General features: G+C 44.3%; 1 protein-coding gene across 1 annotated transcript; it reads right to left on the bottom strand.

Annotated features, from left to right (window-relative positions):
* Positions 1-7,282: 7,282 nt before the first annotated feature.
* On the bottom strand, positions 7,283-8,208 carry LOC130018558 (cytochrome c, somatic). Its single transcript, XM_056109304.1, has one exon. It carries the CDS (start codon positions 8,144-8,146, stop codon positions 7,829-7,831), a length of 318 nt encoding a protein of 105 aa, XP_055965279.1. The 5' UTR covers positions 8,147-8,208; the 3' UTR covers positions 7,283-7,828.
* Between the last annotated feature and the right edge of the window lie 9,342 nt (positions 8,209-17,550).

Below are 17,550 nucleotides of genomic sequence, written 5' to 3' on the forward strand. Positions count from 1 at the left end.
TGGTATTCTTTATAGAACTTCTCCAGCTCCATGTAGAACTTCTCAATTTCTTTTTCATAATATTTGTATGTTGGTGCGTAGACAACAAAGATAGGAACTGCCGGCAGTGAGCCACATCTATTCAAGTGTAATCATCTGATTCAAGGAGTTAGGCATTCAAATGAATCAATGCTCATGGCCAAGATCGTGTTGACAAGGACACCAATACCACTGATGCCTCTTTTGTCGCATGTTCTGAGGAGCAGTTCTTCTCCAGTGTCGAAACCGGTGTGATGTGATTGATGCCTTCTCGTCTCAGTCAGACCAATGATGTAGTACTTGGTCTTTTGCGCTTGCACCATCAGGTCCTCCATGGATGCATCATATGTGCATTGAAAGTATAGACAGTCATTTTTGTCCTTCGTCATTTTGGCAGCCTAGTTCAGCCTTGAGATTTTATCAGCCTCTCCTTCCTCATCCTTAATGTTGCTGTACTGTGGCTCTTTCAGGGTCAGAAGAATGAGACCCATTGTATTTACTGGTTTTGGCATATCGAATACACCATGGATAGCTTGCCAGTTTCTCCGTATGGATGGGATACTCTCGGTAGCTTGCCAGGCTCTCCATTTGCCAAGAATGGGAAAAGAAATTTTCTATAATAGTAATGAGATCAGTTTAATAGTTTTAAGAATGACTTTCTAACTTTGAAACATTCTGACTTTGTGTCCTTGCCATAGTTGTTTGCTAGGTGGTCACATTTTCTCATTATATGTTGGCTAAAGAAAATGATATTTATTAGAAAATGTTAGTGGTAGAATTATACTTACTTCTTGAACCTTGTCATTGCAAATAGTGCTATAATATTTAGCTCACTATCTATAATTTCTCTCTTGTATCTGTAACTTCACCAAAATATCAGTGATTTTTTTCTTTATAGTCATAGTGGTAATAAACTTATTCATTCAAACAGATTTACTGGGTAAGACTTTGTCATATGAAATACAACAATTAGGGTTGAGAGATAGTAAAAAATGAGCTTGAGATATATATTAAAACTAGATTTGGGGGTTGGAGAGATAGTGCAGCAGGTAGAGTGTTTGCCTTGTTTGTGACCAACCTGGGTTGGATTCCTGCATCCCATTAGGTCCCCTAAACTGTAGGACTGTAGCATTGTCTTCCCGTTTTTCATTGATTTGCTCGAGCGGACCCAGTAACATCTCCATTGTGAGACTTGTTGTTACTGTGTTTGGCATATTGAATACATCATGGGTAGCTTGCCAGGCTTTGCCATGCGAACGTGATATTCTTGGTAATTTGCCTGGCTCTCCGAGAGAGGCGGAGGAATCGAACCTGGCTTGGCTGAGCTGACTGTGCACGAGGCAAATACTCTACTGCTGTATTATCCCCTAAACACCACCAGAAATTATTCCTGAACACAAAAGCCAAGAGTAGATACAGCTGGAAGAGAAGGGCCACATGGAGGGCGGGACCCACAGCTCCCAGAGAAAAAGAAAAAAACAGGTTTCAAAAAGAGCCGAGGTCATCGGGAAGTCCCAGATGGGGTAGGTACCGCATCCCGCCTCCCCCAGATGGAACCCCGGTGACCAGAAGCCTCTACAAGCACAGCTCGAGTATGCGGGAACTAGGACTTTTTCTCAAATCTGCCGGGACTACAGCTCCCAGGTAACCTCTGATTCCGGAAGTCACGCCCACAGCCCGCCCCCCAGCGCCATCTTTACAGCATACAGCCGGAAGAGAAGGGCCACATGGAGGACGGGACACACAGCTCCTGGAGAAAAAGAAAAAAACAGGTTCCAAAAAGAGCCGAGACCATCGGGAAGTCCCAGATGGGGTAGGTACCGCATCCCACCTCCCCCAGATGGAACCCCGGTGACCAGAAGCCTCTACAAGCACAGCTCAAGTATGTGGGAACTAGGAATTTTCCTCAAAACATCTCTCTATATACAAAGTGAACCATGGGAAGTAAACCACCCAACGTTTCTCCCTGAAAATCAGAGTTAAGTTTGGAGCATGGCCACGGCCCCAGAAACACAAGGACTTAATGCAGAACCCAGCAGCTTGGAGCAGAAAAGTGAACGGACTATGCGTTAATCCAGGCCATCATGTCTGCCCGGAGGGGAAAGGGTGTTGCTCCCTTCTGCCCTCGTCCCTCTGAAAAGAAAGATGGCGGCCGCATGGGAGCCTTGTGGACACCAAGTATGAGCCGGGGGTGTGGGGGCGACTAAAACCTCATGGGAAGGGGGGCGTTCCGGTCCGTCCTTCACGCCCTACCGAGGTCACCAGTTGCCCCCCGCGAGCGGCTCTCCAGCACAGCCACGGCCCCAGAAGCACAAGGACTTAATGCAGAACCCGGCAGCTTGGAGCAGAAAAGTGAAAGGACTATGCGTTAATCCAGGCCATCATGTCTGCCTGGAGGGGAAAGGGTGTTGCTCCCTTCCGCCCTCCTCCCTCTGGAAAGAAAGGTGGCGGCCACACGGGAGCCTTGTGGAAAGCAGGTATGAGCCGGGGTTGTGGGGGCGACTAAAACCTCATGGGAAGGGGGGCGTTCCGGTCCGTCCTTCATGCCCTACCGAGGTCACCAGTTGTCCCCCGCGAGCAGCTCTCCAGCACAGCCACGGCCCCAGAAGCACAAGGACTTAATGCAGAACCCGGCAGCTTGGAGCAGAAAAGTGAAAGGACTATGCGTTAATCCAGGCCATCATGTGTGTCTGGAGGGGAACGGGTGTTGCCCCATTCGCCCTTTCCTCCCTGGAAAGAAAGATGGCGGGCGCATGGGAGCCTTGTGGACAGCAGGTATGAGCCGGGGGTGTGGGGGCGACTAAAACCTCATGGGAGGGGGGGCGTTTCGGTCTGCCCTTCACGCCCTACCGAGGCCACCAGTTGCCCCCCACGAGCGGCTCTCCAGCACGGCCACGACTCCAGAGCACAGAAACCAATTTCTTAACTATCTGACTTTAAGTAGAAATACTTCCAGGGTCAATAAGTAAAATAGCAGAAATCCAAAACCAACATTTAATTCTTGAACCCAGCTGTAGAAAGCAAATCACTTCACAATGCTTTTTCAGCATGTCTGATTTGGGGAGGGGGTAAACTCTAAATAATAGTGGTGAATCTTTTAATGAAACAATGAATCTAATCAAAGCAGATAGAGTGTTAACTAGAATTCATCTGCCTCACAGGGACTGGGAGGGGTGGGGGGTGGAGTCTTATTGGGGTTCTTCATGGTAAAAAAATAAGTATTGGTAAAGGGAAATGCGTTTGTTATTTGCATGACTGAGACCTAAACCTGAAAGCTTTGTAACCTTTCCCACAGTGATTCAATAAATAAATAAATTTTAAAAAAAAAGCCAAGAGTAATCCACTGAACATTGATAGATGTGGCCCAGACCCCCCAACGCCATTCCCTCCCACCAAATAAATACAACATTCCAGAAATAGTATTACTACTTTAAGAGATACCTTACAAGAAAGAAAAAATTATGCAAATTCTTTACATCATCAGAATATGCACATTGCTTTGTGCTTGGATTGGAGTTATACTCGGAGATCCTCAGGAACCATGCAGTGCTAAGAATTGACCTTAGTTCTCCTGCATCAGAGCATCTACTTCATCTCCCCAGGCTTCATACTATTATTTTGTCATAAGAGGTTATTATCACTATTATGATATAAAATACAAGGGGATCAATGGCTTCAAAAGAGCCATTGGTTATTCTTTGGCATGACCACAATTATAACCTGAATCATATATTAATTTTTTTCTACTCTATAAGGTTGCTATACAACTTTAAATGCTAATTTGAACAATAAAACAGAATAAGACAAAAAACTGAGTAAATGCTACACCAGAGGTAAGTTCTTTAAAGAGTCTCTGACTATGAGAACTGCTCAGAAACTAATAAACAGTATTTGCCTTGTTGGATAGAATTCTAAGAAGGTATTATGGCTGGACTGTGAAAATTCATTAAGGTCTCTATGTGAACTGCAATAAACTTGTGCTACCTATTAAAAGTTACCTATTTGCTTATTTTCCCACCGTTTAAAAATATGAGCTCTGGCATTTTGACAAAATTAAAGACCCACTTATTTGGGGGCCCCGTTCCTTGAAGCTGATTATTAGTCCCCAGAAATTTACCTGGGCCAAGCCATAGAGTTAAAATAATTTCTTAAGAGAAATAATAACTGTAAATAGTTCTTGTTGGGGCTGGACTGAGCCATCAGGGTAAGCCCATATACACTGCACCACACAATGGCAACTCACCGTTCCAGAAGCCTGAATCTAAACGTTGGACATGGGAGTCTCCCAGAGGACGGTTCCACAATGAAATTGACCACATCATATTCAATTGACGGTTTTGCCTGACTGATGTCTCTGTTGTCCCAAAATTCCAAATGGGAATGTACCACCGTCTCCTTTGTGCAAAATTCTACTTCACAGAGCGGGGAGAAAGGGCTGCAAAGTGTAAGAAGAGAACTCCCAGAACGACCACCAACAGGGAGTTCTTTGGCACTATTGCGGCAACATGGGAAGATGCCGTCCTTGACAACATTGATGAGGAATACGATCTACTGGTTCAGCACCTCCATGATTGTGCGAGGAACGCCGAGAGAGATAGCCACAAAAATACTCCTGTCTTCGAAGATTCTTGAGCTTATTCACCAACGTGGCTTGGTGCATGCCTCAGGCAACCGCAAGCGAACGTCTGAGCTTGCAAAGCAGTGCAGAGAAGCAATAAAGGAAGACCTTAAAGAGAGAAGAGCAGCAGTGCTGGTAGATGTGGCAGAAGCCGGGAAAAGTATTCGCAACGCCTGCCTGTCCTTCACCGACTACAAGACCAAGATGACTGCCCTCCTATGTCCTGATGGATCTATCACATCCTCCAGAAGGGCAATGGAGAAGATTATCCATGACTTCTACTCAGATCTCTTTGATAGCCACGTCCACTTGCCCACATACCAAATTGCGCAGGATGGATATGTCATTCCCAACATTCTCCCTTCTGAAATCAGACACGCCATTTTACGAGTAAAGAAGCGAACAGCACCTGGCCCAGACAAGGTCAGACCCAAACACCTGAAGAACCTGCCATCAGTACTCATCAATACACTGGCTCCGTTCTTCACACACTACCTGTCTGAATGCAAGTTTCCATCCCAGTGGAAAACCAGCAGGACTGTACTACTGTACAAGAAGGGAGACATCCACAACATTGGCAACTATCACCCAATCTGCCAGTTGTCTGTCACCTACAAGCTGTTTACTCAAGTCATCCTGAATAGGATTGGCAGAATACTAGATGAAGAAGGACAACCATGCGAGCAAGCCAGGTTCCACAAGGGATTCAGCACGATTGACCATATCCACATGATAACCAAGCTCATTGAGGTTTCTTGGGAGTTTAAGATGCCGCTTTGCTTTCTGCGGCTCTGCGGCGGTCCTGGCCGACCGAGGACGTAGGCGTCCGACCTTCCCCAGAAGACACCCTTTTCCCCACCCCCTACCGGTGAATAAAGAGCTTTAACCCTAAAAAAAAAAAAAAAAAAAAAAGGTTGCCGCTTTGTCTAACATTCATTGATTTAAAGAAGGCCTTTGATTCTGTTGAGACAGAAGTGGTCATCGAAGCCCTAGCCAATCAGGGCATTCAAACTCAATACATCAGGATCCTCCAAGAGCTGTATTACGTATTCACTACCAGGATCTCACCATTCTACAAAGAAGTGATCATTGATGTCAAGAGAGGGGTTTGGCTGGGTGATACCATTTCACCAAAACTCTTCAGTGCCACCCTCGAGAACATCATGAGACGACTTGAATGGGATGGAATGGGAGTGAAGATAGATGGTCGGCAACTACACCACCTCCACTTTGCTGATGACATCATTCTAATAACACCAAACATTAACCAAGCAGCACAAATGCTGGCCAACTTCAACTGTGAGTGTGAAAAGGTAGGATTACAGCTAAATGTCATGAAGACAATGTTCACGAGAAACAGTCTTATTCCTGACATCCCATTTGCTCTCAACGGAACAACCATCTCCGAATGCAACAATTATGTGTACGTAGGTCGAGAATTCAACATGACAAATGATCTGGCACCTGAGTTGCGCAGGAGGAAGAGAGCAGCTTGGAACGCCTTCAATAGCTAAGAGGACGAAGAACCTCCAGCTCCAGGCACATCTCTTCGATTCCACTGTTCTTCCTGAATTAAAATATGCCTCAGAGACCTGGGCCCTATGAAAACAGGATGAGAACACTATTTGGGTCTCCCAAAGAGGAATTGAAAGAACTATGCTTGGAATATCACGTTTCACTCAAATGAGAGAAAGAATCTGGAGTTCCAACATCCGTCAACGATCAAGAATCAGGGACGCTGTCTCGTTTGCCAAGGTGTCGAAAATCAGACAGGCTGGACAAGTAATGAGATTTGGAGATGACCACTGGTCTAGAGCTGTTACTGACTGGATTCCATGGGATGTCAAAAGATCGCGTGGCTGCCCACCTACCAGATGGTCAGACTTCTTCGTCAAGACCCTGAACGATCGGTTTGAGGCTCTTCGTGTTCCTAGAATGAACAGATGCCATTGGGCTACACTAGTACGCAACAGGGACGAATGGAGACATTACTGGCACCTGCTCGAGCAAATCGATGAGTAACGGGATGTCAAGTGATCAAGTGATAGAATTAAAATCTTATTATAAATATTCTTTTTTTTCCCTTTATTTTATTTTATTTTTTTAAAGTTGTAGATTTACAATTTTTTGTGCTTTGGTTTCAATTATACAATGATCAGATACCCATCCCTCCACCAGTGCCCATTTTCCACCACCATGGATAATATCCCTCCCACCCCCATCCCCCCATCCCCCCTGTCTCTGTGGCAGGGCAATCCCCTGTGTTCTCTCTCTCCTTTTGGGTGTTGTGGTCTGCAAAAGAGGCATTGAGTGGCAAACATGTTCAGTCCATAGTCTACTTTCTACATGCATCTCCCCTCCTGGGAGGATCCTCCAAACATCCTTTATTTGGTGCTCCCTTCTCTATCTGAACAGCCCTTTCCTCTAGGATACCCGGCTGGCCTCTAAGTTATGGAGTAATCCTCCTGGTGCTGATCTCAGCTATTCTTGGGTATTAATCTCATACTTTATTACTTTATATCCCCCAGATGAATGCAATCTTTCTATGTCTATCCCTCTCTTTCTGACTCATTTCACTTAGCATGATACTTTCCATATTGTACCACTTGTATGTAAATTTCATGAATTCATCTTTTCTTTATTTTTTTGTGAGAAGTGGTATTTTTTATTCAATGTTATACATACATCACATTAAAATACTTTTCAGTAAGTGAAAGGCAACATTTTTAGATACAGGGAATTTTTAATTACCACAATTAAGAAAAAGATATAAGGTCACTGCCAACTAATCTCATCAGGCTAAGAAACAACCTAAGGAGACAGTGATATCCTCAATCTTTAGATATATTAATATAGCCGGTTCTATAAATCTGAATAGAAAACTATTCTCCCACAGGTTTGAGATGGCCATCTCCATCCCTTGGAAAGGTGAATGTGACGAATTAAGTTCAATCATATCTTTGGAAAGGGACAGTGATTGCACTTGCTGACCTGGAATTATCATTAATTCAAAAAAACTGATCATACTCATTTAAAACACAAGCCAATCTTATTTAAATCAGGGCTGCCCAACAAAAATACGCTATCGGTCACTCATGATCTGAATTCTGGTGAACGAGATGGATTTAAATATGGTACACATAAAAAAGTCATGAGACATTTGTTTTGTAATAAATAAGGCGGTGCCAACTATTACTCATTAGTAGCTTTTTTGAGATAAGCTATCAACTCTGCCCGCTCGGTCTTCTTCTTAATGCCAGCGAAGATCATTTTCGTTCCAGGGATGTACTTCTTGGGATTCTCCAAATACTCCATCAGCGTGTCCTCATTCCAGGTGATGCCTTTGTTCTTGTTGGCATCGGTGTAAGAGAATCCAGCGGCCTGCCCCGTCTTCCGCCCAAACAGACCATGGAGATTGGGCCCCGTCTTGTGCTTGCCTCCCTTCTCCACGGTATGGCACTGAGCGCACTTCTGGACAAAAATCTTCTTGCCCTTCTCAATATCACCCATCTTTGAATCTCGCTTTCGTCTCACGTGACACAGAGAGTCCGCTCCGCGAGTCCGACGTCCCGCTCTTTTTTGAATTCATCTTTTCTAAGAGCTACATAGTACTCCATTGTGTAGATGTACCAAAGTTTCTTTAACCAGTCATCTGTTCTTGGGCATTCAGGTTTCTTCCAGTTTCTGGCGAAATCTTATTATAAATATTCTTTTTAAAATTCTTTTCCCCACCCCTTTCCATTGTTGGTGATGTTTCTGATGTATCCTTGGGGTTGCATCCTTGCCTGACTTTATGCTTACATACCAATAGTGGTGCTTGCTGGAGGTTGCACAATCAGAGCTTGCACACTTGGCCACAGTGCTCACTGGGGTGTGCACCACTTTAGCTGTGCTCACACATGCTCTTCAGGGATCCTTACAATCCCAGCTATGTTGCTCACACATTATTTTTTATTGATCTTTTTTTTTGGGGGGGTCTCACCTGGTGGCACTCAGGGTCACTCTTGGATTTGTGATCAGGGATCACTCATGATGGATTGTATGGGGTGAGGGGAATCGAACATGCTAAGCAAGTGTCCCACTTGTTGTTCTACCTCTCAGTAGTCTCACACATTGTTTTAGTTGCAGAGTTTGCTAGGATTCACATTCTGTTGTTGTGCTCTCTCCCACCTGGCTGTGTGTGGCTGGATATTGCTGGCAATGCCAGAGAGAGCAGCATTGCCAGCCTTGGTGTAGAGCTGCCAAGATTGTGCTCAGTGTATGTGGGTGCTGGGGATTTAAACTCACGACCTATAGCTTGCAAAGCAGGTATTCTAAGTTCCTGCATTATTCCTCTTGACCTAGAATCCAAACAAATATTTGTAGGGAAAAAAATGTTCGAAGGGAAATGGCTAGATATATTTAAACAAGTGAAAGGGGATGATTTCACAGATAACCACACACTTGAAGGAAAGCCATGAAAAACTATACTCTGAGAAAAATGGGCAGCTTTTTTCCCCCGTTTTTATAATTTTATTTATTGAATTACCATGAGAGCAGTTACAAAGCTTTCGGGTTTAAGTCTCAGTCATACAATGAAACACCCGTCCCTTCATCAGTGCCTATTTTCCACCACCAAAAACCCCAGAGATCATTGGACATGAACCCCCCCCCCATCCCACACCCTCCCCCCTACTTGTAGGCCAGATGATTACCTCTACTTTGATTACAATCAACATTTCAACACCAGACCCACAATTATTATTTGGGATTTTACCCCAATACTCAGATCTGCCAAAAAGGCAACAGTAGACAATTTGTTTTCTACTGAATAACATATGATGTAGTGCGGCCACAGTAGTGGGTATGCGATTTTGGAATTCTGAAATTTAAACAATTAAATCTGGGCTGGAGCGATAGCACAGCGGTAGGGCATTTGCCTTGCATGCAGCCAACATGGCCGACCAGAGTTAGATTCCTCCGCCCCTCTCGGAGAGCCCGGCAAGCTACTGAGAGTCTCTCGCCTGCACGGCAGAGCCTGGCAAGCTACCCGTGATGTATTGGATATGAAAACACAGTAACAACAAAGTCTCCAATGGAGATGTTACTGGGCCCGCTCGAGCAAATCGATGAACAACGGGAGGAGAGTGACTAGTGAGTGAATAGTGAATTCTGGAGGAATTACTGCCAAAACCTGCAGGTTCCAAGATTTGTTCCTGAGTCTCTTGGATCATGGCCATTAAGCAGCTTGATCAGGAGCCAGAGAGGCCATTCGTTGGTGGTGAGTCGAGATCTCGTTGGGGCGGGAAGGAAAGGACTGGCTCCACCCCCATCCCATGAGGCCTGCATGTCTCATCACTGCAGGCCCAATTCTGTCTGTCCAATGACCTCTGAAGGATGGTGGACACCAAGCCGCCAAGGGGTAGCAGGTGGAGGAACAGCACCCTTTCCCCCCTGGGGTGGCCCGACGACAGTAACCTACTGCGGGGTCCAGACACATTTCTACCAAAAGCCACTGGGTTTCGTGATTTGTTTCTGAATCTCTGGGATTATGGCTGTTAAGCAGCTTGATCAGCATCCAGAGAGGTCATTCGTGGGCTGAAACTTGGGGTCTCGTTGGGGCAGGGAGGAAAGGGCCGGCTTCACCCCCATCCCCTGAGGCCCCATGTGTCTATCACTGCGGGCCCAATCCTGTCTGTCCAATGACCTCTGAAGGATTGTGGGCACCAAGCTGCCAAGGGGCAGCAGGTGGAGGGACAGCACCCTTTCCCCCAGGGTGGCCCGGCGACAGTAACCTACTGCGGGGTCCGGATGCATTTCTGCCAAGTCTCTGGGTTCTGAGATTTGTCTCTGAGTCTCTGGGATCATGACCATTAAGCAGTTTGATCAGGAACTAGAGAGGCCTTGCCTCCAATTATATAGCAGAGCCGGAGGTGGTTTGTGGGTGTGTCTCTCACATACCTAACTTTTGGCCATTTACTTTAACTTTGCCCCACGTTTTTGCCTCTGGTCAAAGGCACAGCAGCAATTTTGGGGTATTCGGAAGTCTGAAGGCGCCATCAGGCTGCTGATGCACTTGCCTCACAGGTACAGATTGACCTGCTGGCAGCACCATACCCCCAAATGGGCAGTTTTTAATCCATTGTTTCAAAACAAGAAAACCTAATACAAAGAATAACAACTCCGCTAAAGAAATTAGGTTCGAACAGATATTACAGAGCTTCAGGAGCTTGCTTTGTATGCTGATGACTCCAGTTCAAATCCTGACACTGCATATGGTAACCTGAGCATAGAATCAGAAGTTAGCCTTGAGTACACCATATGGGGCCAACATCTCCCCTCCCTATGCCCCAGCCCCTATTAAAAAAAATTAGAAAAGGGAAACAAAAATAAAGCAAAAGAGACAAGTCAGAAGAAATAAAGTGGCTGGAGTGACAGTTTAGTGGGTTGGGTGTTTGCCTTGAATGCAGGTGGATCTGGGTTCAAATTCCAGCATCCCATATGCCCCCTCCCAACCCTCCCAGCACCACCAGAAGTATTTCCTGAGTGCAGAGCCAGGAGTAACCCCTGAGCATCGCCGGTGTGACCCCCAAAGCAAAAATAAAATCAAATTAAATTAAAAAGAAGAAATAAAGTATAGTGTAAATGAATAATTAAATCATTATGATTGGTAACTATATCTCATGGCGATTCAATTTAAAAAAATTTTCTTTTTCTTTTTGGCTCACACCCAGCAATGCACAGGGGTTACTCCTGGCTCTGCACTCAGGAATCAACTCTGGTGGTGCTCAGGGGACCATATGAAGTGCTGGGAATTGAACCTTGGTTGGACGCCACTGTGTTGTTGCTCCAGACCCAATTTAAAAAATTTAAAAAAATTAAAACATTATGTAGAGGGAGACAGACCTACACAGAATGATCTCCCTCATGTGCAGGATAAGAGGAAACATAATGGGGAAATAACAAAATACCCAAAGACAATGGAAAGAAAGAACATGAGAACTGATATTCAGGAGGAAGCATGCCAAGTGAGCCAGATGAGGGATTGGACAGGGAAGGAGCTACAATATGGTTTAAGGGCAAAACTGATGCCATGACAGGCTGCAGAAATCAGCAAACTCAGCTAAGTCTCAGCTTCAGTTTCTGGAACTGAAACAGTCTTGGTCTACCAGCAATGAAACAATGTGTAACTAGCCAACCTGAACCCACCTGGAAAGTTCCTGGGCCCAGCAAGTGAGCTCAATCAATCACTATGCCCCCAGTCAAAATGTCCCAGAAATTGTCTTTTGTTAATCCTAAAAGAATGAGTAGAGGCTGGAGCGATAGCACAGCGGGGTAGGGCATTTGCCTTGCATGCAGCTGACCTGGGTTCCCAGTGTCCCGTACGGTCCCCCAAGCACCGCCAGGAGTAATTCCTGAGTGCAGAGCCAGAAGTTACCCCTGTGCATCCCCAGGTATGACCCAAAAAGCAGAAAAAAAATAAATAAAAAAATAAAAGAATGAGTAGTTTATGTAACCATGAACTGTTACTGGAAACTATTGTTTAACTGTTGCCTGACTACTGTTGTCCTAGACACTTGCCAAAACATCTTACTCTGGTAGCTAGGTAAGGTTTTTTTTTCTGAAAGAATAAAGCATGCACTGCTTATGTAATCAAACCCTATATAAACTGCTTGCTGCCTGAAATAGGGGTCGCTGTCAAGAGACCACTCTGTGGGTGAGACAGTTGACCCCAGTTTACTGGAATAAAACTTCGACTGCTTTTGCAACATGGTGTTCGTGTCTCTGTTGGTCTCGCCATCTGGGAACCCACAGACCTGGGTTTAACAACGTGAAGAGAAGTGTTCAGCCAGGAGAAGGGGAGTGAGCCTAAAGACAGTCAAGTGCTGTGCATGGAACTGTACAGTATTGTAAACCACAATGCAAAAATTTCCCACTGCCTCTCACAGAGGCAGACTGGTGAGTGGGAGGAAAACGTTGGACGGGGTGGGCATCGGTGTCGGGAAACGGACACTGCTCAAGGGATTAGTGTGGAAACTTTGGACGCTTGAAACCTATCATGAATAATTTTATAATTATTTAAAAAGCCAAATAAAAAATTATGAAGGATTTAAAACTAAATAAAAAAATTATAAAGAATGTACAACTCCAAAAGCAATTTTAAACTTACACTGTTGTTGAGAGCATGATTTGGGGCCCATCCATACTTGCCAGTATGTGGGGGAACATGCGTACTCTAGGAGGTGCTCAGGGATCAGGGTCAAGCCCAGGGCAGGTGCTTGATCACTTGAACCATGTCGTCCTCAGCCTCCTTCCCTGATGTTTCTCTAAACACTCAGGAAATAAATAAGCAGCTGCCAGCGATTAATGCAAAGGGTAAGAATAGAGAACTACTGCATTGCGGCCCCTTAGTTCCAGGAGGTTCAGTCCCTCTATGCTGTCCCTTCATTCTAGGGGACATTCAGCCCCTCTATGCCGCCCCATCATTCCAGGGGACATTCAGCCCCTTTAAGCTGCTCCAGCCTTCCAGGGAACATTCAGCCCCTCTATGGCACCCCATCTGCTGGAGGCAGAGCCCCTTGCTTCCGGTTAGGTGCCCGCAACCTTCACACCTAACCTGGAGCATGTTTCCAAGTTCCCACGTGGCTCCTGGCCTTCTGCTTGCCGCTCCCCCGTTCCAGGTGAGTTTGGTCTCGGGCTGACATTCCTGGGCTTGCTCCGAATGGGAATGAAAGGCAGGGCAGCAATCCAGAGGGTAGGGAGCTCCCTTTGCATGGAACCGTGGTGGGTTCAATTCCACTCACTCCATTTGGTCCTCCCTAGCCTTGCCAGGAGTGATTCCCTGAGCACAGAGTTAGACTAAGTTCTCAGCACCACTGGGTGTGGCCCTCCCAAACAAAAACAACAAAAGAGGTAAATATTTAGCACCCACTCTATCCCATATTTTGTTCTAAGCTCTCCAGGCCATTTTATGGGCAAGGAAACAAAATCCCTGTCAAGCAAGAAGTTTGCGTTGCTATTGCGGGTAAAAACGGAGATGTGGGGCAGGAGCGACAGCACGGCGGGTAGGGTGTTTGCCTTACACTCGGCCAACCTGGGTTTGATTCCCAGCATCCCATATGGTCCCCCGAGCACTGCCAGGAGTGATTCCTGAGTGTAGAGCCAGGAGTAACCCCTGTGCATCACAGGGTCAGACCCAAAAAGCAAAAAAAAAAAAAAAAAAAAGAGAAAGTAAAAAAACCAAAACAAAAAACCAAAAACAACCAACCAAACAACAACAACAACAACAACAACAAATAGAGGCATACCATTACCAGTTCCTTGTCTATCTGAGGTAGTCTGATTACAGAGTCTGTGCTCCTTACTCAAACAGTAAAGTAAAGTAAAGGCCCTCCCGTTGATCATCGATTTGCTCGAGCGGGCCCAGTAACGTCTCCATTGGAGACTTTGTTGTTACTGTGTTTGGCATATCGAATACTCTCGGTAGCTTGCCGGGCTCTCCGAGAGGGGCGGAGGAATCGAACTCGGGTCGGCCATGTTGGCTGCGTGCAAGGCAGACGCCCTACCCGCTGTGCTATCGCTCCAGCCCTTACTCAAACAATGCACGGAAAAAGGGCTTTAAAGTTAAAAATCAACCTCATCAACCTACAAATTTCAAAACAGTGTGGCCAAGAAAGAGGTATTAATTTAGTTCCTGATTGTTGAGGTGGGAAATGGTTTCTCTGGGGCTGGAGTGCTGGGATGCACCTGGTCATCTGGAAAATCTTGAATTGGTGTCATTGCCACTGCTAGATTTCATCAGATCCATTTCTAAGCGAGTTTTCTTTCCTGATGATAGCTTGGAAAGCTAAGAAATTTTCTCTTAACGCCTGTTTGCTGTGTCCCACGAATTCTAATAGCTCCTGTCCTCATTTTCATTTGTTTCCAGGAATCTTTTGATTTCTTCTCTGGTTGTTCATTAATAAGCTATTTAATTTCCAGCTCCTCCTAGAGGCAGAATGGTGGGTGGGAAGTGAAGGGCCAGGATTGATGGAGGGAAATAGACACTCATTAAGAGACCGGTGTTGAAGCAATATATGCCAGTACCCAAGCATGAGTAACTTTGTAACCTCACAGTGACTAAGTACAGTTTAAAAATCCTTTTTTTTTAAAAATAGAATGTGTTTTCTACTGTAAATTTGTTATTTTGTAGCTTTAGGCATTGTATTCTAAGAAATGCAAACAATTGATGCTATTTGTGTGTTTCTGGAGCTGGCTGGGTCTGAATCTTCAAGCCCTAATCGTTCCTGGGTGAAGCAGTAGTTTTATTTCTTCTTGATCAAATAATCAGTGGTTTTATTTCTTCCTCATCAGACACTTGTTAACAAGTTAGCCAGAAAATTAAGTTGTGAACACCAGACAGAAAATACTGCTAACTGGGAAGTACGAGAGAATTTAGGATTAGAAAACCCAGTTTATTTATCTATTTATTTGACTTAAAGAAACATAAATGCTATTTATTTTTTTCAGCGACCCAAGTTCGATTCCTCCACCCCTCTCGAAGAGCCCGGCAAGCTACTGAGAGTATCTCGCCCACACTGCAGAGCCTGGCAAGCTACCCGTGACGTATTCGATATGCCAAACACAGTAACAAGTCTCACGAAGGAGACATTACTGGGCCCGCTCGAGCAAATCGATGAACAACGGGAGGACCATGACCGTGATTTTTTTCAGCATTGAGGACCAATCCAGGGAAAAATGCAGAAAATTTGATAATAGAACATGGACAATTTGGAAATAATAAAAGCAATAATGATGATCATAGGAAAAAAATCTCATTTACAGAACCAATAATATATATTACATATGTACGTGTTTGTATAAATATATCTGTGGCCATCCACTACCAAATTGGTTTTGTAAATATATATCTCCAAATATATATGCATATCTATGTATATATAAGCAAGCATTTAATATATAATTTGGGGTTTGGACATATTCAACAGTATTCAGGGCTTACTTTCAACTCTGTGCTCAAGGGTTCACTCCTGGCAGTGCTCAGGGACGATATATGGTATTGGGAGTCAAACCTGGATTAGGTAAGGTAAGCATCTTACCCACTACTCTATCTGGCGCTAGACCATACATGTTGAATGCAGGTAGAAATAGAAAAATTTGGAAATTTGTAGAGACTAGTATGTGTATTCTACGCTTGATCTTAGCCAAAAGGGCAAGATGCAGCTGACCCCTGCCTGGTTTGATTCCCCCCTCCCTCTCAAGGACCCCTCCCCCACCCCTCCCACCCCGCACTGCAAAGTCTGGCACGTTCCCTGTGACGTATTCAATATGCACAGTAACAACAAGTTTCACAATGGAGCAAATCGATGAACAAAGGAGGACAGTGCTATAGTGCTACGGTATGTGTATTCTAATAGTGTCATGTATTAGCAGTTTTTCAAAAGACCATGAAATAGAAATGTATTGGTAATAGTTGAAAAGGTCAGTTTAAAATCTTGTCTATTGATATGAGTTTGGACACGTCACACACCTTTTCTGAATTTCAATTTCCTATTTGTAAAATCAAAGTGCTAATGTCTACCACAGAGGTTGAGATGAAGATCTAATGAGAGAGGAAATTAAAGCAAGACCTGGGCCTGGTTATTATTCCAAATATATGGCATGAATCTGAATTTGAGTTTCCTGACAACAGGTACTCTGCGCATAGTTCTTACCTGCATGTATGAATCCATGAAGGAGTGATTATGACAAATATGATTGTCTGCGTGCATTTCGACACCTATATATTAAATCTTTAGTGATGGCTATACATGAGCCAAGCCAGAGGCCTAAAGTATATTTGTTTCCCAGGTGTAAGAGGGGAAGAGCTCATGGTTCTTAGGTGAAGTGTGATGTTTTGATAGTTTTAACTGTGAATATAATATACAGTTCAAAACTATCTTCTCAATAAATACCATAACAGGCTCTTTGGTGCAATAGAATTTGCCCTCAATTCAGCGGTGCCTTTCTTAGTTTACTCTTTCTTTTTAATATTCGTGCTCCAGTGCTTTCATAAGGGTTCCAATGCTTTTGCTTCCGGCTCTTATTACGAGTTATTTCCATCAGTGGTACCTGAGACTCTTGGAGAGTTAAGGAGGGGAAAAGAACAGAAAGATTCTGGGTAGCAGGAAAACACTCAGATGTCTCCTGATTGTCATTTCCTTTCTCAGCCCTGTCTTGTGATCATATCACCTTTGGCTGAAACCACATCCTGAAACGTGACTGTGCCTCGTTGTATTAGCTCAAGAATGTTTGTCTACAATGTGAGATTTTGTGCTCCTTCCAGGGAAGGATATGTAAATCCAGGCCTGATAATAAGGTGGAATGACTCCAGGGAGAAATACCCAGTGTCTGGGCCTTGCTATGTTGGATTTCCACTGAAAAAGTGAAAAGTCAAAGCCTTAAGCATAATAATTATGCTTTTTAAAGTCTGAATAGGGTCCACAAGTACCCAGATACTTTACAAAGGAAGTAGTACCCCTTTTAGAAACCTGCTAATAAATTAAGCTCTACTTCTTTTGCATTTTTTTTTAATTGAGGCACTGTGATTTACAAGGTTTTTCATTAATGAATTTAGCAGCTCTAATTCCTCCATCAATGTTCACTTTCTTCAAACAATGTCCTGAGTTTTTCTCTTAGCATCCCGAAATTTTTAAGTAAATTATACAATATGTATTATATTTTTATTTATTTATTTTAATTGTAATGTTTTAATTTTAATTTTTTTTTTTTTTTGCTTTTTGGGTCACACCTGGCGATGCACAGTGGTTACTCCTGGCTCTGCACTCAGGAATTACCTCTGATGGTGCTCAGTGGATCATATGGGATGCTGGGAATTGAACCCAGGTCGGCTGCATGCAGGCAAACGCCTTACCCACTATGGCCAGAGACAAAGA

This window comes from Sorex fumeus, unplaced genomic scaffold, assembly GCF_029834395.1.
Source record: "Sorex fumeus unplaced genomic scaffold, SorFum_2.1 ptg000265l, whole genome shotgun sequence".
Taxonomy (NCBI): Eukaryota; Metazoa; Chordata; class Mammalia; order Eulipotyphla; family Soricidae; genus Sorex; species Sorex fumeus.